Below are 23,970 nucleotides of genomic sequence, written 5' to 3' on the forward strand. Positions count from 1 at the left end.
GGGGCGGCGACGGAGACGACGGCGGCGGCGACGAGGGGCGGGGACGGCCGGGGTCGGCGACGAGGGGTGGGGGCGGCGACGTCGACGGGGACGGTGTCGATCGGGGCAGGGCGGCGCGACGGAGAGGGAGAGGAAACAGAGGGAAGAAACAGAGGGAAACTGAAATTTTTTAAGTGGTGTATATATAGGATGGACCTTTAGTACCGGTTGGAGCCACCAACCGGTACTAAAGGTCTGTTTTGGCCAGGCCAAGCGGCGGGAAGCGACCCCCTTTAGTACCGGGTGGTGGCACAAACCGGTACTAAAGGCCCCCCCTTTAGTACCGGTTTGTGCCATGACCCGGTACTAAAGGGGGTGCGCTGGCGCAGGTGCGGTGCGGCAAGTTTAGTCCCACCTCGCTAGCCGAGGGGCGACCGCACTGGTTTATAAACCCCTGTGCGGTCGCTCTCTCGAGCTCCTCTCCAAAGCAGGCTTACTGGGCCTACGTGTTTTTTGCAGTCCTGTGGGCCCACTTGGCCTTTGCGGGCCTGCATCCTGGCCCAACGACAAATTGGGTTTCTAGTCGTATGTAGACCGCTCTGGCCTAGTAGGCGGGCTTTTTTTTATTTTATTTTTTGCTTTATTTATTTTTGTGTTGTTTTTTTGTGTATTTAGAGTTTTTTTGTGAACATTTTTGTTTTAGGTACAAAAAATTACAAACTTTCTGTTAGGGCTTTTTTTATTATTTTTTTGCTTTATTTATTTTTGTGTTGTTTTTTGTGTATTTAGAGTTTCTTTGTGAACATTTTTGTTTTAGGTACAAAAAATTACAATCTTTCTATTAGTGCCCGTAGTTTTCAAATTGAATAGTTTAAATTTTGAATTATTTGAAATTAGTGTGAGTCACTAGTTTGTGAATAACTTAACTTTAAAAATCAGTAAAGGCATGAAAGAATTTGTTTGCACATAAAATTTCTTCGCGTTTCAAATGCCAAAACACATAACTACCCTAACTATTACAGAGATTTCCCTCTCGGTGCGAAACACAGAAGAAAGTGATGATAGCTAGTGAAGCCGATCACATCCCAGATCTTTGGGTGTGAAACTTTTTCTTCGTGTGTGTCCCTTTGCGCCGTAACCATGGAAAATCTTCATCATTTAACGGGATGCTCGGGTCAATATTCACTGTGAATGGAGCAATTTCATCAAACTTTTCATAATCTTCTGACTTGTCTGTCTTGTCATCCACTCCCACGATGTTTCTCTTCCCAGAAAGAACTATGTGCCGCTTTGGCTCATCGTACGATGCATTCGCTTCCTTATCTTTTCTTTTTCTTGGCTTGGTAGACATGTCCTTCACATAGAAAACCTGTGCCACATCATTGGCTAGGACGAATGGTTCGTCTGCATAGGCAAGATTGTTGAGATCCAGTGTTGTCATTCCGTACTGCGGGTCTTCCGTTACCCCGCCTCGTGTCATATTGACCCATTTGCACCGAAACAAAGGGACCTTTAAACCACGTCGATAGTCAAGTTCTCATATGTCCTGTATATAACCATAATATGTTTCCTTTCTCGTCTTGGTTTCTGCATCAAAGAGGACACCACTGTTTTAGTTGGTGCTCTTCTTATCTTGGGCGATCGTGTAAAATGTATTACCATTTATCTCATACCCTTTGAAAGTCATTATATTCGAAGATGGTAACTGGGACAGCAAGTACAAGTCATCTTCAATAGAGGTGTCATGCATGGTACGTGTCTGCAACCAGCTGGCGAAACTCCTGGTTTGTTCACGTGTAATCCAGTCATCAGACCGCTCCGGGTGTTTGGAGTGTAGAAAATTTTTGTGTTCATCCATATACGGAGCCACCAAGGCGGAATTCTGTAGAACTGTGTAGTGTGCTTCAGTGAGAAAATGTCCGTCCATACATATTATTTGTTCCCCTCCTAGCGTGCCTTTTCCATCCAGTCTACCCTTATGCCGCGATTCAGGAACACCAATCGGCTTAAGGTCAGGAATAAAGTCAATACAAAACTCAATGACCTCCTCATTTTGATGGCCCTTGGAGATGCTTCCTTCTGGCCTAGCACGGTTATGAACATATTTTTTTAAGACTCCCATGAACCTCTTAAAGGGGAACATATTCTGTAGAAATACAGGACCCAAAATGTTAATCTCTTCGCACAGGTGAACTAGGACGTGTGTCATGATGTTGAAGAAGGATGGTGGGAACACCAACTCGAAACTGACAAGACATTGCACCAAATCATTCTGTAACCTTGGTATGATTTCTGGATCGATTACCTTCTGAGAGATTGCATTGAGAAATGCACATAGCTTCACAATGGCTAATCGAACGTTTTCCAGTAGAAGCCCCCTCAATGGAACCGGAAGCAGTTGCGTCATAATCACGTGGCAGTCATGAGACTTTAGGTTCTGGAACTTTTTCTCTGCCATGTTTATTATTCCCTTTATATTCGACGAGAAGCCAGACGGTACCTCAATATTGAGCAGGCATTCAAAGAAGATTTCATTCTCTTCTTTGGTAAGAGCGTAGCTTGCATGACCCTGATGTATGTCGTCTTCTCCGTGCATACGTTGCTGGTCCTCCCGTGCCTCAGGTGTATCTTTTGTCTTCCCATACACGCCCAAGAAGTCAAGCAGGGTCACACAAAGATTCTTCGTCACATGCATCACGTCGATTGCGGAGCGGACCTCTAGGTCTTTCCAATATGGCAGGTCCCAAAATATAGATTTCTTCTTCCACATGGGTGCGCGTCCGTCAGCGTCCTTTGAAACAGGTTGTCCACTAGGACCCTTTCCAAATATCACCTTCAAATCCTTGACCATATCATGTACATCAGCACTAGTACGGTGGCGAGGCTTCGCCCGGTGATCCGCCTCACCTTTGAAATGCTTGCCTTTCTTTCTTACGGGATGCCTGCTCGGAAGAAATCGACGATGTCCCAGGTACACATTCTTCTTACAACTATTCAAATATATAATGTCGGTATCATCCAAACAGTGCGTGCATCCGTGGTATCCCTTGTTTGTCTGTCCTGAAAGGTTACTGAGAGCAGGCCAATCATTGATGGTCACGACAGCAATGCCTTTAGGTCAAATTCTTCCTGTTTGTGCTCATCCCATGCACGTACACCTGTTCCATTCCACAGTTGTAAGAGTTCTTCAAGTAATGGCCTTAGGTACACATCAATGTCGTTGCCAGGTTGTTTAGGGCCTTGGATGAGCACTGGCATCATAATGAACTTCCGCTTCATGCACAACCAACGAGGAAGGTTATACAAACATAGAGTCACAGGCCAGGTGCTATGGTTGCTGCTCTGCTCCCCAAAAGGATTAATGCCATCTACGCTTAGACCAAACCATACGCTCCTTGCGTCATCTGCAAACTCCTTCCCGTACTTTCTTTCGATTTTTCTCCACTGCGACCCGTCAGCGGGTACTCTCAACTTTCCGTCTTTCTTACGGTGTTCTCTGTGCCATCGCATCGCCTTGGCATGCTCTTTGTTTTGGAACAAACATTTCAACCGTGGTATTATAGGAGAATACCACATCACCTTGGCAGGAATCTTCTTCCTAGGGCGCTCGCCCTCGACATCACCATGCTCATCGCGGCTGATCTTATAGCGCAATGCACCACATACCGGGCAAGCGTTCAAATCCTCGTACTCACCGCGGTAGAGGATGCAATCATTAGGGCATGCATGTATCTTCCGCACCTCTAACCCTAGAGGGCAGACAGCCTTCTTTGCTTCGTACGTACTCTCGGGCAATTCGTTGTCCTTTGGAAGCATATCCTTTATCATTACCAGCAACTTTCCAAATCCCTTGTCAGATACACCATTCTCTGCCTTCCATTGCAGCAATTCCAGTGTGGTGCCCAGCTTTTTCTTGTCACCTACGCAATTCGGGTACAACAATTTTTTGTGATCCTCTAACATGCGCTGCAACTTCTTCTTCTCCAAATCACTTGCGCAGTTTCTCTTTGCATCGGCAATGGCCCGACCTTGATCATCAACGGGCTCATCTGATGCCTCTTCTCTAGCTTTTTCCCGCATTGCCGGCTCAGCTTCTTCCCGCATTACCGGCTCAGCTTCTTCCCCCATTGTTGTATCATCGTATTCAGGGAACCCATGGCCAGGATAGCTGTCGTCGTCCTCTTTTTCTTCATTGTCTTCCATCATAACCCCTCTTTCTCCGTGCTTGGTCCAAACATTATAGTGGGGCATGAAACCGGACTCAAACAGGTGGACGTGAATGGTTCTTGACGTAGAGTAATTGCGACCATTCTTACAGCCAGCACATGGACAAGGCATAAAACCATCCGCCCGCTTGTTTGCCTCAGCCGCAAGCAGAAAAGTATGCATGCCCTCAACGAACTGGGGAGAGCATCGGTCATCGTACATCCATTGTCGGCTCATCTTCATTACACAACACCGAATAGACCAAATTAATACAAGTTCATACAACACTTAAATGCAACAAACAAATAACTCTCTAGCTAAAGCATTTAAATGCAACAACAAATGCGATCAAGATCGCAACTAAGGTAACAATTGATTCAACATCATAATGATACCAAGCCTCACTATCGATGGCATATTTTCTAATTTTTCTAATCTTCAAGCGCATTTTCTCCTTCTTGATCTTGTGATCATCGATGACATCGGCAACATGCAACTCCAATTCCATCTTCTCCCCCTCAATTCTTTTCAATTTTTCTTTTAAGTACTCGTTTTCTCTTTCAACTAAATTTAACCTCTCGACAATAGGGTCGGTTGGAATTTCCGGTTCACATACCTCCTAGATAAAAATATCTATGTCAACTTGATGGGCATAATTTGTCATAAACACGAAATGCAACAAATAGTTTTAAAAGAGAATATACCACATCCGAATCATAACAAGGACGAGGGCCGACGGGGACGGATATCAAAACCATGGCACTATGTATAACAAATAACGTACGTGTAAGATAATTATTATACGAGTAACTATATATCCAAATCACACAAACATCAATTTTTTATATAAAATTTCATGAACAAGAGGCTCACCACAAGGTGGTGCCGGCGACGGGACGGTGCGGGCGATCGACGATGGTTACGACGGAGATTTAGAAGGCACTAAGTAAACCACACCTACATATGCAAACAAAGTGTTATGTTAACCTCAAATTGCATATAAATCAAATACTAGCACATATATATTTCCTCCCAAATTACTAAACTCACAAATTAATAACTATATAAAGCATTGCAAGAGCTAATCTAGCAATGAGAGATGAAAGAACAAAGTTGCTAACCTTTGTGATCATTTGAATGGATGGGGGCCTTCAAATCTTGACAAATTTTGGGCAAAATGTGTGATGAGCTCGAGAGGAAGAGGGGAAGAACAGAGAGGAGAGGGGAAAGGAGAAGAACAGAGCGAGCTCGGGTGGACGAAGGGTTTATGTAGGACGACCTTTAGTACCGGTTCGTGCCAAGAACCGGTACTAAAGGTGCTGGAGGGGGCCCAGACTGACAACATCCTGCCACCACTCTCATTAGTACCGGTACGTGGCACGAACCGGTGCTAAAGGTTAGCCACGAACCGGTACTAATGAGAGCGGCCCGGCTAGCCGTCGGAACCGGCACTAATGTATAGATTTGTGCCGGCTCAAATACAAACCGGCACTAATGTGCTTCACGTTTGACCCTTTTTCTACTAGTGAGCCCCTACATGGTCATGCGAAAGAGTAATATTGGGTCGCCGTCGTGCTCTCCCTCCGTCCTGCTTCCAAGACCAAAAAAAAAAACACCTCCAGTGGCGGCAAGGCCGCGCGCGTGCTTGGCGATGGCGTCGGCTGTCAGCCGCAAGCTGCGATGCCGCGACAAATAAGGAGGAAGTCAACTCGACGGCAACATTGAAAACTAAAATCCTAATGTTTGGTAGAATTAAATTCTAACATTTTTAAATGACACCCCCTTTAATTTAGAAACCCCCATATGTTATTTCGGCGGAGAAGTATAGCTCCCCTGTCCTTGAAACGGAAGCTTAGATGAACTTGTAATAAAGTAAAATTTACAATTCTCAAATGCAAGTATGGTCTAAAATAACCCCAAAACTCCAAATACCGTTGACACTTTATTGCAACCCTCTCCCCAGTTTTGACCCTGGTCTTGTGCCTAGGTGGCGCCACATCAGCCAGGCTGGACATGGGCCCACATGTCATTCCCTTCCCATCTGTTAGGATGCACTCGCCAGATTGGGCGCGTCTGACCATCGGCGGCGCCGCCCGCCGCCAACCACCACTAGGACTGGACGTCCGAGCGAGCTTTTCGGCTCGGCCCGAAGCTCGCTCCAGCTCGGCCCGTTACAGCTCGGCCCGATACAATAAACGAGCGAGCCCAATTGGAAAAAGAGGCCCGATTCCCGACCGAGCCGAGCCGAGTTTCGCCCGGTCCAACTCGGTGACTCGCTCAAGGCCCAGCCCAATTCGTCCATCTCCATCGCACGCAACGCATTAGGGCACGAGAGAAGCAGAGAGAGCGCCGCCTCCCCCTTTCTCTGCTTTGTGCTGCCTCGCCCCTTTCTCTGCTCTGCGCCGCAAAGCTGGATCGACGGCGACGAGCGCGTCTCCTAACCGCACCGACAGCAACGGGCTCGACGGCGACGGGCGACGCCACGTTCCCTCACCACGCCGGACGCAGAAAGACGCGCCTCCCTTGGTTTCTCGCCGAACGTGACGAGCAGGAGCAGGTACCTCCTTCCTTTCCAATCCCTAGCCGCAACTCTCTGAACTACTCTTACGCATGTGATGGATCAATGGATGGATGGATCGATGGATGTACTCATGTAGTTCTTCCGTCCCAATCCCTAGCCGTAGGTGTCTAAACTAGCATGCATCTGAATGGATGGATGGATCGATGGATGTAGTCATGTATATGTAGGGCTAGATGGATGGATCATGGATGGATGTATTGTAGCCTGTAGGGCTAGATCTAGAAGAGCCGGATGGATGGATCATGGATGGATGGAGTTATAGGACAGAATGAATTGGTAGATCGAAATTTTCATTGATTTCATGTGTAATTAGTTTTCTGCTGTTGATGATCTACTTGTTGTAGCATAGCAGCTCGAAAATAAAACTACTTGCTGAAAAATTACATTGATACCATGTGTAATTAGTTTGCTGCTGTTGATGATTGACTGTTTGTTGTTTGCTGATTTGTGCAGACGCCTATCGTCGCAACAATGGACAAGGAAAAGGGGAAGGCGAATGGGAAGGCGAATGGGAAGGAGAAGGAGAAAGAGAGGCCTTGGACTTCATTATGAAGAGCAAGGTGCCGGTCTCGGGGATGCAGAAGGGGAATGGGAAGGGCAATGCAGCAGCTACTACGCGGCTGCCGAGGAAGATGGCAAATGATAGCAGCAATGCCCCAATCGCTGAGTTGTTGTATAGGGTAAAAAAGAAACCTCCGCCTCGGCGTCTCCCTGACCCCACCGGCGCTGGTGTGCGTGCCGCAATCGCCGCTGCCTCCGGCTCCGCAAACTACCATGAGAGGTCAAAGTGATCGTCTCGAGCCATTTCTTTTGTTGTCATGAACTTCGAATTATGTGTTCGTTGTGATGAACTTTGGATTATGTGTTTGTTGTGATGAACCATGCATTTTCAACGATGTTGTTGTGAACTTGTGATGAACTATGAATTTGGTATTATGTAGTTTTCACTAGTAATTGTCTGTCAACATTTTCTCAGTTTTTATGTCAAAGTGGTAAGTTTTGTGCTATGCAAAATTTCTATGTGTGGCTGTCAATATTTGATGCTTTGCTGTGTAAAGTTCAAAGGAAGTGCTGTCCAAAATTCATTAGAAATGCTGCTGAATTCTTTCTCTCATATCTGTTCCATTATTACAATTTTGGTAGAAGAATTCATAGATGAAAGCTTATTTTTCATTACTATGACCATTTCTTAAAACAATAGACTGCTGAATGTTCCATTTTTAGCAATATAAACTGTTTGTTTTTCAAAATATGGGTTTAATTGCTGCAAAAAAGAATCAACATTGGACTATATACAGAGGTTCTGTAGTTACAAAGCTTCTGGAGGCAAATGCTTCGAGCCGGCTCGGTCTGATCCGAGCTTTAGCTGAAGCGAGCCGAGCCGCCTAAAGTCGGCTCGTTGGCTGAGCGAGCCGAGCCGAGCCGAGCCGCTCTAGAGCGAGCCAAAGCCAGGCTCGGATCAAGCTCGGCTCGGCTCGGCTCGTGTCCAGCCCTGACCACCACCGTAGCAAGTCGACGCCGGAGCCCACAGAGCTTCTCTGCGATCCTCGCCCCTCACCCGAACCGGCGACGGAAGCCGCATCGGCCTCCTCCGCTGGCGGCGGCGCTGCCCGGCTGACCGCTGCCTCTCTCCTTCGACGCAGTTCGCGCACGCAGTGGCCACCCACAAGCGCCGCCGTCCGCATCCGCTGGTCCGCGCTCGATGTGCCGACGGCGGCAGAGCTCTCGGGGGATCCCAGCCTTCTCCAGAAACGTCCAGCCTCTCCTCGCCGGCCACCCGGAGCACGGCAACCTCCACGAGCTCCCGGCGGTCTTCGTCCCCCTCCACGGCTGGTTCTTCGATGCCGATGATTTAGGTATTTACTACTTGTCGAGGATAATGACTGTACGAGCCTGCTGTTTGTGTTATACTACTACCATAGGTTGGTTCAGCGGCTGACCCGCACTGAATTTCCAACAGGCCAGAGATGAGATTCAGACAGGGGAAATACCGGGCTCGGAATGTCGCGAGATGGCGGTGCTCAGTGCTAAATCTGCACAATGGCTACCAATTAATGTGTCGCAAGTACGGCTCAATTTCATTGCAGGTACTCATAGTTTTTCTTGCTTGTCATGGTTTCATCATAGTTTCTTGCTTGTCATCTTTTAAGCTTCCCATTTCCATACCAAACAGCTTGTTTGATGGTAGCTACCACTTCAAATTTGTGTCCTCAAGAGTACTTCAAACATCTCCGAGCAAGGACTAGTCGAATGAACATGCTGGATGGCGCGCACAAGGTGGAATGGGAGAACCCGGTGTCAGGGAGGAACTCCGATGCAAGTCCATTGGTGTCTCTGATGCTGCTTGGCGTAATTCCTGTCCGAAAGTTGCAGCCGACTTCCCGTCAGAAACTTCGCCCATTGCTGTTGACCAGCACGTAGGTTCCGACAGGTCAGCGCAACATTAGAACCAAGCTGTTTTCTCTTGGACTCTTTTTTTTAGCCTTAGTTTCCATGCTAATTATCGTATACTAGCATGTGGATTCAAATTATTAAAAGCAAAGCAAGAAGAAAAGCTGTCCACAAAATGCAAGAACAAATATTATTGTCAACAACAACATAATAAGATGGTCTGATTTATAAAGTTTTGTGGAACAGATGTCAAAAGTTAACTGGGACCAAATACATATCCAACAAAATACATGGTGAACTCTGTCATAGCAGAAAGCCACCAAATCGACATGCATAAAAGTAGACTTATGTTGCAGTACAAGTAGAAACTTAAAGGAGAAGCTAATTGGAAGCACTTCACTTTCTTCACTAGAGCCGTATCAGTCTGGTAAGGAGTTGTAGCAAGCGGCGGCACATGAGAATTCACTATTAGCATGTGAACATGCCAGGGGATGAAAAGACAGACGAGCTCCTGAAGCAACAGAATTGATGACAACTTAGTTAAACACCAAATGCCAACCTGACACTCAATGCAAACCTATGTCGTGTCCCGACTCAAGAGCAAGATTGACCCAAGCTTGCAAACTCCATACAAAACCTCAGTTTCCATCAGAGATGACAAACACATGCCCAGGTGCTGTTTGTTTTGTAGGCTTCGTTTCTGCAAACCGGCCAGCAGCAATAATCAATGTGGTGATTAAAAAGCATAGGAGTAGGATTAGTAGGAAAGATGTTCTGAAGGCAGGAGCATTTCTAGATTCCCATATGGTCCAAACTACAACATCTCCAGCAGTCATTAGATTTCTAACATCATCAGTAAACTTCAGAACCAAACTACACAGACAGTTAAAAGAAACAGGAATAGCCTGAATTTTCAGTTTGCGCTAACCACACTCCACAGATATTTAGAAACAGGGCATAGAACGAATCAAAACTCATAGGAACATTGTCTGACTTCGCCTAGCTAGCTCTAAAAGCACTACATCTAGCGGCTTATGAATATCTAATCACTTGAATAGATTTACTTACGTGAGGAATATTACTTCCAAACATCACCCCAGTTTTACTAGTTATGTCACTAAGAGGGAACTTGTAAATTACCTGGGACATCCTGTGGCTTCTTGCGCTTCACCCTATCAACAACCTTGTCCATTAAGTTGTCTTCAGCAATATCCAACCTTGCCCTCTTTCTTGTGTTCTCACTCATCACCAAAAGTACACCATTTTGATCAGCCTGATGAGTAGACCGAATGACATCTTCAATCTGCTGATTCTTTAAACCTACTTCTCCTTCCATCTCCTGTTCCAATTTTTCCTTGTTTATAAGAGGGTCCAGACAAGTTTTGCTAGCAAAATCCTCTATGATATCAATATACATGTCTTCTTTCTCATCATCATAACTTTGCAGATCATCGCCATCAACTTGTACTGCACAATAAAAAATGTCACATGGATGCATGAAGAGAGAGTGTATATATAAGCAAAATAAGATGCAGTGCCCTTGATTACCAGATTGTCCAGTAGAAATGGCATCATGGGGCACTGTCACTGATAATGTCGTACTAGTAGTTGGTGCCGCTGTGCTCTCAGAATTGTCTGCAGGTTCACTTCCCATATGAATATCTTCAGCTGTCTTAACAAACAAGAGCTTGGGATGTCTGGGGTGCTTTTTTGCTGCTTCTTTCCACTCGTGTTTTGTTTCATCGCTTACTCCATCATGGAGGGTGACCTCCTTAATACGTCGCAGGGATTGGATCGTTGTGCCTCTAAATCCATTTATATCCTTACACAGTAGGTGGAGCGACTCAAGGAGCGGCAGAGCTCCCTCTTCGACTTCCAGCTCAGTCATGACTTCCACCACGATGCATAGGTGTCTCAGGCTTTCGAGTGCACCTTCTAAGATGACAAGCTTGTCCAGTTGAGATGCGATCAACTTCAGGTACGCCAAGCAGCGCACTCTGCTCAGGGCAGCAAGAATATCCCTGGTCAGCTGATAATGTGGGAATGAAAGGCACAGTTTTGTGAGACTGCCCAGCATTGTAATAAATGGAGGCAGGCTGCATATATAGTTCCCATGTAGCTTCAGTGAGCTAAGATAGCAGCTTGGCGAGGAATCTTGTTTTTCCAGGGAGAAATTCAGCAAGTCTTGAAAACATCCATCAGCGAAATTCAGTGAGAGTGAATGAGCTTTTTTCAAGTCGGTGCTTCTCTTGATAAACCCTTTAATGGCGTCAGATAGACAACTCAAGTATCGGCGCCTTGCAATGGGATCCGTAATACTATTAGTGGATTGCTTGTACCATATTTTCACCTTTGTCAAGTGTTTCATATGCTCCATGAGCTGTTCAAATCCTTGGCTATTGTTGTTGCTGTCCACAACAAATCCTGCCACAGTTTCCAATTTGCTACTCTCTGAGAACCAAGTCTGTAGCTTGAGCATTTTCCGGCCTCCTACACCATGTTGCAGTTTGAACTTTCCAAGCAGATGAATCAGGCATGGAAGCTTAATGACTTCAGTGGGCAGAATCTCTATTTGTGTTCTTCTTACATCTAGTGTCTCCAAGAATCGAAGCTTCTTGATCTCCTTTGGAAGTGCCTTAACAGCGGACCCGAGGCTTAGATACCTGAGCAACAACAGGTTCCTGCATATCTCTTTGAGATGCTTGTCCTCCAACTGGTTACCGCATTCTTCTAGATCCAGAACTCGCAGCAGTTCATACTTTGAAAAATCTAAGACAGATTTGTGCGCACTGCCAAAGACTGTCAGAGACCGGACAAGAGATAGATCATTGGCTGCTACGCTGGCACTTGCATCATGCACAGAAAGCCAGCGGATTTTGCTGGTTGGGGTTGGGCGAGCCAGCTGATCATATAACAATGTAATGAAGTTTTCACACTTGGACATGTGCACGATGAACTCAAGCATCATGCCGTGAGTATGGTATGTCTTCACCTCTGTGCTGTTTTTGCTCCTGCTGGCACCTTGATCTGTAGGTTGGATGATACTCCGGTTGACCAGCTCATTGAAATTGCCGATAGCGGCATCCAAGGCGCTACATATATAATCACCTTGGATAAACCCTTCAGCTAACCATTTCCTTATCAGGCTTCTTCTCCTGACCTTACGACCACTTGGGTAGATACCTAAATATAGCAGACATGTCTTGAGATCATGTTTAACAAGGCTGGTATAGCTATGAACAAGCACATGCTTAAGTCTTGCTAACATCTCATTTGTTTCCAGATGTGCTCCAAGGTTGTGGCACAATTTTGCCCAGTTTTCCCGTGTCGGACTATCTGTGCTTTGCAAGTACCGGGCAGTGGTAACAAGAGCAAGGGGTAGACCGTCACACTTCTGCAGCGCTTCTGAGCCAAGCTGATCCTCCCGATCGTCATCTTGGCCCAAAGATTCCTTGTAGAATAACCTTCTTGAGTATGTCTCGGTAAGAGTTCTCATTATGTACACATGACTATGAGCAGAGCTGCTGCATGCATTTGCTACTGACTGAATGGCTGTCGTCACTATAACTCTGCCGCTCAACCCCTCAAAGGCATATTTTATAGCGTGCCAAAATTCTGTCCGTACATCATCAATTACAATGAAGAACCTACAAGGTGCCAGGAGGACTACATGATTAAAATTTAACATGAAGAGATATTGAGTGGAAACTAAAATTAAGATTAATATTTATTTTGTGCCAACAAATATTTTAAGAGGCAATGGTGACTAATTTTGGATCATACGTTTTGTAATTTGTAAACTAGGAGTTGGTCAGTCTATGTATGCTTTAATTTCCAAATTCTTTATTTTTCAGTCAGATGGTAGCAAAAAAGAAGTGTTCTTAAGTGGCAGTTTTTTGAAGAACGACGGGCCAGTTTGGTTGTGTTTATTTTTCATGGTCTGGATAATTTCTAGTTTGCTGCTCATAATAATTCCGCTTAGTGTGTGTATTTGAAATGTTAGTCCGTCTCCAGTTTCAATGCTAAATTTGGTTTAGACTGTAAACAGTATGAAATTGTGATGTAAAAATTTGGCTGCTGCCATACATTTGTCTAAACCCCTCATTTAGTGCAGAAACAGTGGTATACTGGTATTTCATTGCTTGGCTGTCACAATTTTTTCTTTACATCAGCATACACTCTTTTCACATCTAATATTTGAGAAGTCTGGACCGTCATTGTGCTTTGAGGTAGCATCCATTGCAAATAAAGTTAAAATTTCACTTACCCTCTTTGTTTTTATAGTCTTACATGTTGTGTGCTCCTTTCTTTGTGTTATATGCTATACACGTTAAGGAGTTTGCTCAATCTAGCCTTCTGCTATATTTGTACAGCATTCATGTCAAATAAGAGGATATCTTCTGGTGGCCAACAACGAGTATCTCAGTTGGAATTTCTTCGGCACATTCTTACCATTATCTATCAACTTTTGACCTCTCATTGATCTATCATAAGTATGCTAAGATGGTATTTAGGAATATAGCTTTTGATTGCGTCAGTGACAATGAAAGAGTGCTTAGTATTGGATCATATGATATTTTGTTACTTGACACGCAGGATATTCACTTTGATGGAAGCCATAGATTTACGGACCTTATTCTTGACCAGGGTAAGCACTTCTGTCTATTATTTGCTTCGTTGACATTTTTTCTAACTGTAAACTGTATAGTTCATAACTCAAAATGTTATACCCACTTTTCTAAGTTGGTCTCATTAGTGTATCATACAGCTTAAATGGTCTGTTGCCTTCAGAAATAATAGGGCTCATTGGCAGGAATGTAATTATTGCACACTCAGTCGTATAAATAGAGAGCCACCCTTCCCGTTTAAAGGGTTGGTACTCGCTAGTCAGCCCACTGCATTTCTCCCTACTTCGCCGAGTGTTGCCAACATGTGACGTCAATGACGAGAGACAATGCTAAGACTGATGTTGCGAAGCAAACGACGCGACACTACAACGTGACAACCTACTCCATGGGATGGCATAGAATATTTCTCTAGGGTATTCTTGAAAGTATGGAAATACCAACAGCCTTATTTTAGGATGAATGGTAATACTCTAACCTGCTTAAGAGCAGGAGTGTAATTACCGCAAGCTCAGATCCTATAAATACAGAACCACCTCGGACTTTTGGAGTTTCAAAGGGCAATTCTCTAGTCACCTCGCTAAAGTATACACCTCTCACCTCTTAGGGTGAATTTGGCTAAGTGTTGGCCATACAACTACAAAAAACATTTCTAAGTCACCACCAAGAACCACCTGATCAGAACACAAGCTTTATGCAAGTACAAAGGGGATAAGAAGATCTTGGTCAGAGAGCAATCAATATTGACTGAAAAATAACTATCTAAGCTAGTCATTCTTACCAGATCCCTTTGAGTCATTCCACCACGATCCCAATGGTTGAAAACATACCTCTTGGTCCCAAGGTGAGATCTTAGGAGTTCGCAGGGGTTGCTGGAACGACCTCCGCCATCAATGGATGTGGTGATGCCAAGTTTCTGGGTTATCTCAATGAGAACATCCATTGGGCGTTGTTGCTCCGTGGCACTAACCCAAGCCCGCGCTTCGTATTGGCTCATACTCTCATATACATGTCTGGCAAGGAGAGTCTTGCCTATGCCACCGAAGCCAACAATGGAGATCACCTTGAGTTGCTGCTGCTCCTGCTGGATCAGCTCCAGAAGCTCATCCCGTTGTGCGTCCATACCCACAGGGCTGTTAGCAGAATGGAAGTCATTCGTCTCAATCTCTATCGTCTCAGATGCCATTGGCGACGACGAAGCTGAGGAGGAGGTGGAAGTACCATAAGTTGTTCTCAGCTTGGATGACTCCTTTGATATCTTCTTGAGCTTGCCGATTGCCTCGGCAAACTCATTACGGGCCTTCCTTGTCTTCAACTTCTGAATTGGCGACTTATTGGATATCGCCACGCGGGGCGTGAAGCGGTCGATGCAGTCTTCGATGGCGTGCGCCAAGTCGCGTATAATTTGGATCCAGGCTCTCTGCACCTGGTCAGTCCTGCGGCCACTCCTCCAGCGACAGTCATCGTCTTGCTGAATGGCGGCAGAAATGAACGCAAACTCTCTTTGGATGTAGGTGATGTCATGCTCCAAGTTCTGCCGAAGCTTGTGATTTGCAGCTAAGAACTCTATGAGCTTTGGTGCGATCCTACCGACAAAAACGGTGGCCGCTGCAGCCTCCATCTCCCTGGCTGGCCTATATGTCTTCCTCTATCACTCACTCGGGTTGGAAGATCAGATCATGGAATTTCATGGATACAGAAAGGAGGTCAGCGAGGAGCCGAGGACACAGGAGCGGCCATGGCCATATCAAGGTAGCTAGCTGCGAGTGCCTGCTTAGAGATATTTTACTCCAGCATCCCTGATTAGTCATCCCATCCACGCATCCTCCAACTTGCTGGAGTTAATTTTTTACAGATGATGCTGCCAAGAATCTGTTCACATCGCTGCGCCACCATCCACTGAACCTTTTTAAATGATGCACTAATTAAACTGCTCCCTCCAATCGAGATCGACAAAAGCTCAAATTTCGGACACGGACTTGTCTTCAGTACATAGCTTTGACAACTAGCTTGTATATGAAATACAATAAAATTGAGGTGTTATGAAAGTACTCGTCGGTACAAATCTGCACATATTGATTTACAAGTATTCGATATAAATGTTTGGACAAGTAGTCAGAATTCAAAAGTCGGACTAAATCCATGTCCAAAGAATCATGTTTTTGTGAACTGAAGGGGTGCATATTTTTTGAAAGGTAGACAAAGAGCTTGCCTCATTCAATTAGTTAAGGGATAGTTGACGCAGAGGAAAACATAAAAGGAAAAAATGGTTAATACTACCAGAGCATATTATTCGGGGTAATATTTCCCGAATGCATAGGCCCCAGAGGAGCCCAATTTCCTTCCTCATTTTTAATGTTTGCAACTAGCTGTTTTTATTTTATTGTGTGGTATGATTGGAAATTTCCTGAGAATAAACCAGTTCATACCCTAGCAAGATTCAAGATAGAATCATGGACAGCAACTAAGGTGGTGGCAGGTAGCTATTTCTAATTTATTGTATGGGGACATGATGCCAGTTCAAGCATCTTTCTCAATTTGTTTTGTTTCATATTTTAATTTGGTGTTAGTACCACCCGTGGATGCTTAACTTTGCAAGCACGGTTAGTCTTCACCTAACTCACACGAATAATTGTTTGGAATAGCATATTCATCCATAGAGTTCTGTGTTTTCCTTAGTTATTCACGTGATATTATAATGCCAAGTTACTTCCTTTGCTTAATCTGATCGATTTTGTTCTATATATGGTTTGGTTACTGTAATAAGTTGTGTGCATTGACATGCAGGGAACTAGAACAAGACTCTTATACATAATAGTGGTAGTACATAGTTAAATAGTCCTATCAGGGTACTCCTAATGCCTTGTCCTAGGTGGTGGAAGAAAATTAGAGACAAACACCCCAATGCATTGTTTCTTACATGTTGTATCTAAGTGTGTAGCATTTAATTAGTTTAGGGATCATGTTTGCATCTCAATATTGTGGCCTAGTCGTGGAGAGAAGGAAACAAGAGGAACATAGGGAGAGAAAGTCACTTCGGATCAAGGCATTAATTACATTGTGTAGGGAAACGTGCTAAGGGCCGCAACTCCACTAAGAAACAACCCTCCTCTCTTGATGTGGCACATCAGCATTTTACCTATGAACCCATGCTAGAAACAAGCATAGGGAGTGTCCTCAAGACAGTCATGCACGGTAAGTAACAAGGTGGTATCACTTGGATACATTGCAAAGAATCAATTAAAACTCCCATTAAAAAAATGTTCTATACAAACATCGCATTAAACATGGACACAAACACATACAGAGCAGAGATCCAGAATAAAGTGGAGAAGAAAAAATTGCTAAAGAAACAAAGAAGAAAGACAGGAGGTGCCATGTTAGGTTCTGCTTGTTTTTGGAATCCGCCTCGAGCAGTGAATGCAAAGCTGCAGGAACTAGGTGCATTGATAAGATCAAACCATGCTATTATTCAATCTTCCGGTTTTTGAAGTTTAGAGAGAGATAGAGAAATTTAAAAATATGGAGAGGGAGGGGGGGCACATGATGTCAGTTCAAGCATCTTTCCCAATTTATTTTTGTTATGTATTTTAATTAGGTGTCAGTAGCTAGCAGTCGGATGCTTAACTATGCAAGCACGGCTTAGTCTTCACCTAACTGACACAAATAATTGTTTGGAATAACATATTCGTCCGTAATTATTAACGTGATATTATAATGTCAAGTTGCTCTCTTTGCTTACTCTGACAAATTTTATTTTCGTATAGGTTTGGTTAGCTATGTATTGTGTGCATTCACATGCAGAGATTTAGAGCAGTACTCTTATGCATCTTGGAAGGGGAGCCTTGGCGCAGTGGTAAAGCTGCTGCCTTGTGACCATGAGGTCATGGGTTCAAGTTCTGGAAACAGCCTCTTACAGAAATGTAGGGAAAGGCTGCGTACTATAGACCCAAAGTGGTCGGACCCTTCCCTGGACCCTGCGCAAGCGGGAGCTACATGCACCAGGTTGCCCTTTTTTTACTCTTATGCATCTTGGTTGGATACGTAGTAGTAGTACATAACCACGTAGTCCTATCAAGACAGAGTTGCCATGTTAGGTTGTGCTTGTTTTTGGAATTGTCGATCTAAAAAGATACCGGATCTCATCTGCCTCGAGCCTTAAATGCAAAGCCGCAGGAACTAGGTGCATTGATCAGAACAAACCATGCATAAACTATAGTAAAGCTAGCCTTTGATTTTTTTAAGCACAGTTGAGAGATAGATAAAGGAAAATAAATAAATCTATGTACTTAGAGAGGGGGTGGGAAGAGAGATTGTTGGGGACGCCAGAAATCGTTGGTGCCGGACCTGAGGAAACGGAAATCACAGATGAGGATTGGGATAGATCTCACAGATGAGGATGAGGATGAGGAGCCGGACCTGAGCAAGCAGAAATCGTTGATGCACAGTGCATTCATATACGATCCAACTACAGCCACATGTGAGCGCGCCCGCAAAGACTCTCTATCTCCTTCCGGCCGTGGCTAGTGCTCTTAATTACTAAGTAAGCATGCATGTTTTTCTGGTTTCAGTTTCTGATCCTGTTGCTCGACAACGAGTTGGAAACAGCACGGTCCTTGAAGAATCTTGCTTACTCACATCATCTGATATCTCGATGTTGTCTGGTAAGTGCACTTGATCTATTTCCCTAGCTTGATTTCACTTAATTTCTCTTATTTTCTTTCGCCTCCATCTTATGTGTGTTTGATTAAGTAGATGGCTCGGTGAGTGCTTCGTTGGGCGCCATGAGACCGCTTGTCGAGAAGCTCGACATGCTGCTAGCCTCCGCTCAGGAATACAGTAGCTTGCCCAAGAGGATCAAGGATGGGATGCAGCTTCTCAAACATGATGTTGAAGTGTTAAGCTTCTACCTTGATGAACTCGCAGAGGTGGAGGACCCTCCACCGATGGCCAAGTGCTGGATGAATGAGGCGCATGACCTGTCTTACGATATGGAGGATTATATTGACATCTTATTATTTGTTCCACCTGACCATTTCATCAAAAAGAAGAAAACGAGGAGGAGGAAGAAGAAGATGATGATAAAGAAGAGGCTCAAGTGGTACAAACAGATTGTATGCAGAGCGCAAGTGTCAGAACATGGTATCAAGACCAGTAAAATCATTCATGTTAATGTCCCTCGTCTTCCTAGTAAGCCCAAGATTGCAAAAACAATATCGGAATTCAGGAGCTATGTCCAGGAGGCTATTGAACGGTATGACAGGTATAGCCTTCAGTGCTGCAGCACCTTGAGGCGTAGATTCTTGTCCACTAGCATTATGCTTCCAATGCCCTATGAAGAAGCTGCACACATTGTAATTGATGGCCGGATGAATGAGTTTATCAACTCACTGGCCGCCAATGATGCGGCAGATCAGCAGCAGCTCAAGGTGGTATCTGTTGTTGGATCTGGGTGTCTGGGTAAAACTACACTTGCCAATGTTTTGTATGACAGAATTAGGATGCAATTTGAATGCAGAGCTTTCATTCAAGTGTCCAAAAATCCTGATATGAAGAGACTTTTCCGCGACTTATTCTTGCAACTCCACAAGAAGAAGCAGCCACGGCCCGCCAATTGTAATGATTTTGACATCAGCGATATTAACATCAGCAAACATCTGCAAGATAAAAGGTACTATTGGCCCCTTATGCTATTTATTTTAGTTTATGGGTTATCATAGGTTTCTGTTGGGTTTCATTAGCCCAACTTGCTTGGGACAAAATGCTTTGTTACTGATGTGCCTGAATTCTTGGCATGCAGGTATCTAATTGTTATTGATGATTTGTGGGATGCATCAGTATGGGATATTATTAAATATGCTTTCCCGAAAGGAAACTGTGGTAGCAGAATAATAATAACTACACAGATTGATGATGTTGCATTAACATGTTGCTGTGATCACTCAGAGCATGTTTTCGAGATGAAACCTCTCGACGGTGATTACTCAAGAAAGTTATTTTTTGATAAATTTTCTGGTTCTGAAAGTGACTGTCCTGAAGAATTCAAACAAGTTTTGAAAGAAATTGTTGATATATGTGGTGGTTTGCCGCTAGCAACAATCAACATAGCTAGTCATTTGGCAAACCAGGATACAGAAGTATCAATGGATTTTCTGGCATACACACGTGATACGCTGAGGTCCTATTTGTGGTCAAATTCTACTTTAGAAAGAACGAAACAAGTATTGAACCTCAGCTACAATAATCTTCCACATTATCTGAAGACATGTTTGCTGTATCTGCATATCTATCCAGAGGCCTCCATAATCTGGAAGGATGATCTGGTGAAGCAATGGGTGGCTGAAGGGTTCATTGCTACAAGAAAAGGGAGAAAGCAAGATCAAGAAATGATAGAGAAAGCTGCAGGACTCTATTTCGATGCACTTATTGAGAGAAGATTCATCCAACCTTCATATATCAACTACAACAATAAGGTGTTGTCCTGTACTGTTCATGAAGTAGTACGTGATCTTATTGCACACAAATCTGCAGAAGAGAATTTCATTGTGGTAGTAGATTGCAATCGGAAGAATATAGCACTTTCTCATAAGGTTCGTCGACTATCTCTCGTCTTTGGTGATGCAAAGTATGCCAAGATACCAGCAAACATCACAAAGTCACAAGTTCGGTCACTTAGATTTTCTGGATTATTTGAGTGCATGCCTTGTATTAGAGAATTCAAGGTTCTCCGTCTTCTGGACCTTCAACTATTTGGTTATTGTGGTGACCCTGACCCCATAGACCTCACTGGTATTTCAGAACTGTTTCAGCTGAGATATTTGAAGATTGCAAGTGATGTCTGTATAAGACCACCAAATCGTATGCAAGGCCTGAAATGTTTGGAAACACTGGATATTCTGAATGCAACAAGAGTCACTGCTATTCCATGGGATATTATGCATCTCCCACACTTGTTGCACCTGATTCTTCCTGTTGACACAAACCTGCTGGATTGGATTGGCAGCACGAGTGACTCTGTTATCCATGAGTGGAGCCTTGGCAAGCTGAACTACCTGCAGGATCTTCATCTCACTTTTTTTCCTACATTACCTTTTTACAATCATCTGGAGGCAAGCATGGAAGTTCTGGGTTCATTAATCGGAGGACATGGCAACCTCAAAACCATAGTAGTGGCTCATGGTTCTTCAGTTAAAAATATTGTGGATCATAGTATTGGCTATCGTGCTTCAAAAGCAATCATTCCATTGTTTTGCATGGCACCTCCCCCCCTTCTCCAGAGATTTGAGTTCTCACTGCACAACTGCTGCATATTCTCACAAATTCCTCCATGGGTTGAGAAACATGGCAACCTATGCATTTTGAAGATTCCGGTGAGGGAATTGATGATGATTTGTGTTGATATTCTTGGTGGATTGCATGCCCTGACTACTCTGTCACTGTATGTGGAAACGGCGCCCATTCACAAGATCATCTTTAACAAGGCTGCCGGGTTCTCAGTTCTAAAGTACTTCAAAAGCAACAACGGCGCCCATTCATGGCGCACCAACGCTCCTCTGCCAGAATTAGGGGCGTTTCTGGCTACAAGGCCGAGCTCGCTGACCGCTGCTTTCGTTGCCTCCACAAGTTCCACCGGGTTGCATTCTGCCGCAACCGTTCTCGCTGCATTCACTGCCTCAGCGACAGTGACGGCCACTCCGCTCGTTGCTGCCCTCGGAAGCGCTTCCCTCGCATCCCTCTTGAAAGCCTTGACGCCGCTGCTCCACCTTCTGCTCGTAGCCGCCAGCAACCCGCCCCGCCTCCGTCTCAGGCAGTCCACTCGCGCCTCATTTTCCCCCCCGGCCACCCCGTCGCCAACCGTGCTCCGGTGCGCTCACGGCTTGTGTTCCCCCAAGACGCCCCCCGCACCGCCACCAGCTTGCCCTCCCGGCAAGCTTCAGAGGATATGGCTTCCCTTGATGCTGCTGGCGTGTTCCGCGTGGGGGACCTGTGCCGGTCGAGGAAGACACGCTGCCTGGTCGACTTCGATCAGGAGATGGCCTCGGAGGAAGCCCTCCTCAAAGAATCTGCGCTGGTGCTCATCGTAGCTGGCTCTCGCCCGGGCCTTGTGCCCGGCAACATCAAGGAGGCCATCACCACCGAGTTCCCGGACATGCCGGATCACGCGCTCCAGGTCTTTCTCATGCATCCCGAGGCGTTCTTCGTCCGCTTTGCAGACAGCCGTTGTTTCGCTTCCGTGGCGGAGCGCGACTTCGTGCATTTTCGAGGCACCTCGATCCTCGTCAAGCGCTGGAGCAGGTTCGTCACCATGGTCGCCGCCGATCTCGAGGATCCCCCGTCCGGGGCAACGGGCGCCGTTGCTTGCCCTTTCGACGTCTCCTTGGCAGTGCAGACGGGGCCAACGGGGAGCGACGTCCTGGCTATGGACGCTGTCGGGCAAGCCGTGGGGCACGGCGTTACGGCAAGCACCATGCTGGAGGCTTCGTCCGTTGGCGCATGCGCTCCTGCCATGCATGATGCTCCGGTTCAGCACTCGGCGCCCTCTACTGCGGTGCATGCACCTGCTGTTCTGGCTTTCGCTGCTGGCTCTGGAAGCGAGGTTGCCACTGCCATGATTGGTAGCCTAGCCCTGGCTCCTGACACTTCGGAGGCTCCTCTGTCGGCTTCCTCTTCAAGCATACCTGGGTTCAAGAATTCGCGGCAAGGGAACCCTGAGACGCACATGACCAAAGATCAAGTCAACTCTGACCGTGAGGTTCACGGGACCCCTGGGGATGCCGTGGAGCTGCCTTCGCCATGCAACGCGGGCCCGATCGCGCTGCTCCTTTCGGCGCCGGCCCAGCTAGCTATCGCTACGAATGGGCCAGATCTCATCCAATGCACGCATGAGCCTACCACTCCAGCGGCATTCCTGCAGCTAGCCACGTTGCAGATCACTCCAGGCCTCCTGCCTGCGCCCACACCGGCCCAGCGGATCACTAGGGCGAGGACTCCTGCTGCTGCATCGAGGAGAAGCCGGAGACTGCAGGGGCGCAGCGCCTCTGCCTCCGGCGGCGGAAACAATACTATGAGGCTTGCCAGAAAATTAGTGATGTCCAAGAGAGGGCTGGCCATAGCAGAGAAAGGGGACGAAGCAGAGGAGGAGCAGCTTGAGAAATATCGCCGGATCTTCGACCTTCCGCTGTCCCCGGAGCAGATCACTGCTTTGTCCGCGCTTGCCAAGGCGGGCAAGAAGCAGGGGAAGAAGGCCGCAGGCATGGCTTAGCCGTCGCCTGCCCTTTGTGCGTGTCGATTTTGTTTTAGCATGGATTGCAACTTCCTCGTCTGGAATGTGCGCGGGCTGAATAACCCTGCTCGCCGTGCTGTCGTTCGCTCTGTTATCTTCAACAACAATGTTTCCGTTCTCTGTTTGCAAGAGTCAAAGTTAGAATTCGTTGATTTGGGTATCGTACAGCAGTTTTGTGGGAGCCGTTTCTCTGATTTCATCTTCGCACCTTCAGTCGGTACTAGAGGAGGGCTGATTCTAGCTTGGGACAATGCAATGGTCGATTTCTGCAATCCGATCATTTCTGCTAGTTTCATTGCTGCTGAAGGCGTTTTTATTCAGTCAGGATCGAAATTCAAACTGATCAATGTTTATGGTCCGCAAGACGATCAGGCCAAGTTAGTGTTGCTTGATGATCTCAAACAGGTTGTGTCCGGTGGTTTGCCTGTCGGCGCTCCATGCATTTTAGCAGGGGATTTCAATTTGATTGCTAGAGCCACGGATAAGAATAACCTTAACATCAACAGGAGGTTATTGGCTGCTTTCAGAAGCTTCATCAATGAGCTGCAACTTCGTGATCTGTACCTGCACGGACGACGCTATACATGGAGTAACGAGCAGGAAAATGCGACCATGGTCAAGCTGGATAGGGTTCTTTTTAATGAGGAATGGGATGCTCTGTTTCCTAGTTGTCTGCTCCAAGCTCTTTCTTCCGAGATGTCTGACCACTGCCCCCTGCTACTTTCGTGTGATGCTGACTTCAAGCCATTCCGAAGATTCAGATTCGAGAACCACTGGGTCCGCTTGGAGGGGTTCCATCAGACTGTTTCTGAGGCTTGGCAGCAGAATCCCAACTGCAATGACGCCTGCTCCAGGTTGCACTCAAAGCTTATTTCCACTGGCCGAGCTCTTCGTAAATGGAACTC

General features: G+C 45.7%; 1 protein-coding gene, 1 long non-coding RNA gene and 1 pseudogene across 2 annotated transcripts; 2 read left to right on the plus strand and 1 right to left on the minus strand.

The window, feature by feature from the left end:
• The first annotated feature begins 8,344 nt into the window (after positions 1-8,344).
• Positions 8,345-11,094, plus strand: LOC119288237. The gene is made up of 4 exons (XR_005141143.1): positions 8,345-8,622; positions 8,727-8,853; positions 8,940-9,197; positions 10,989-11,094. It is a non-coding gene; the product is annotated as an uncharacterized LOC119288237 (long non-coding RNA).
• Positions 9,379-17,649, minus strand: LOC119288236 (disease resistance protein RGA4-like). Its single transcript, XM_037567871.1, has 4 exons — positions 14,613-17,649; positions 10,706-12,804; positions 10,298-10,624; positions 9,379-9,857 (listed from the first exon to the last, which is right to left on the minus strand). The coding sequence occupies exons 1-4, from the start codon at positions 15,401-15,403 to the stop codon at positions 9,796-9,798; spliced, it is 3,279 nt and encodes a 1,092-aa protein (XP_037423768.1). The 5' UTR covers positions 15,404-17,649; the 3' UTR covers positions 9,379-9,795.
• Positions 17,650-17,758: 109 nt separating this feature from the next.
• LOC119288238 overlaps positions 17,759-23,970 on the plus strand; it is a 10,376-nt pseudogene continuing 4,164 nt past the window's right edge.

Source organism: Triticum dicoccoides, chromosome 4A (genome assembly GCF_002162155.2).
Source record: "Triticum dicoccoides isolate Atlit2015 ecotype Zavitan chromosome 4A, WEW_v2.0, whole genome shotgun sequence".
Classification (NCBI taxonomy): domain Eukaryota; kingdom Viridiplantae; phylum Streptophyta; class Magnoliopsida; order Poales; family Poaceae; genus Triticum; species Triticum dicoccoides.

What these genes read in the sequence shown, in the direction of transcription:
- LOC119288236 (XM_037567871.1), bottom strand. Translation starts at nt 15,403, where the DNA reads ATGGAGGCTGCAGCGGCCACCGTTTTTGTCGGTAGGATCGCACCAAAG. An exon ending in CATTTCTACTGGACAATCTG is followed by an intron (nt 10,625 to 10,705) that starts GTAATCAAGGGC and finishes TTTATTGTGCAG; the next exon opens with TACAAGTTGATGGCGATGAT. An exon ending in GAAGCCACAGGATGTCCCAG is followed by an intron (nt 9,858 to 10,297) that starts GTAATTTACAAG and finishes GCCGGTTTGCAG; the next exon opens with AAACGAAGCCTACAAAACAA.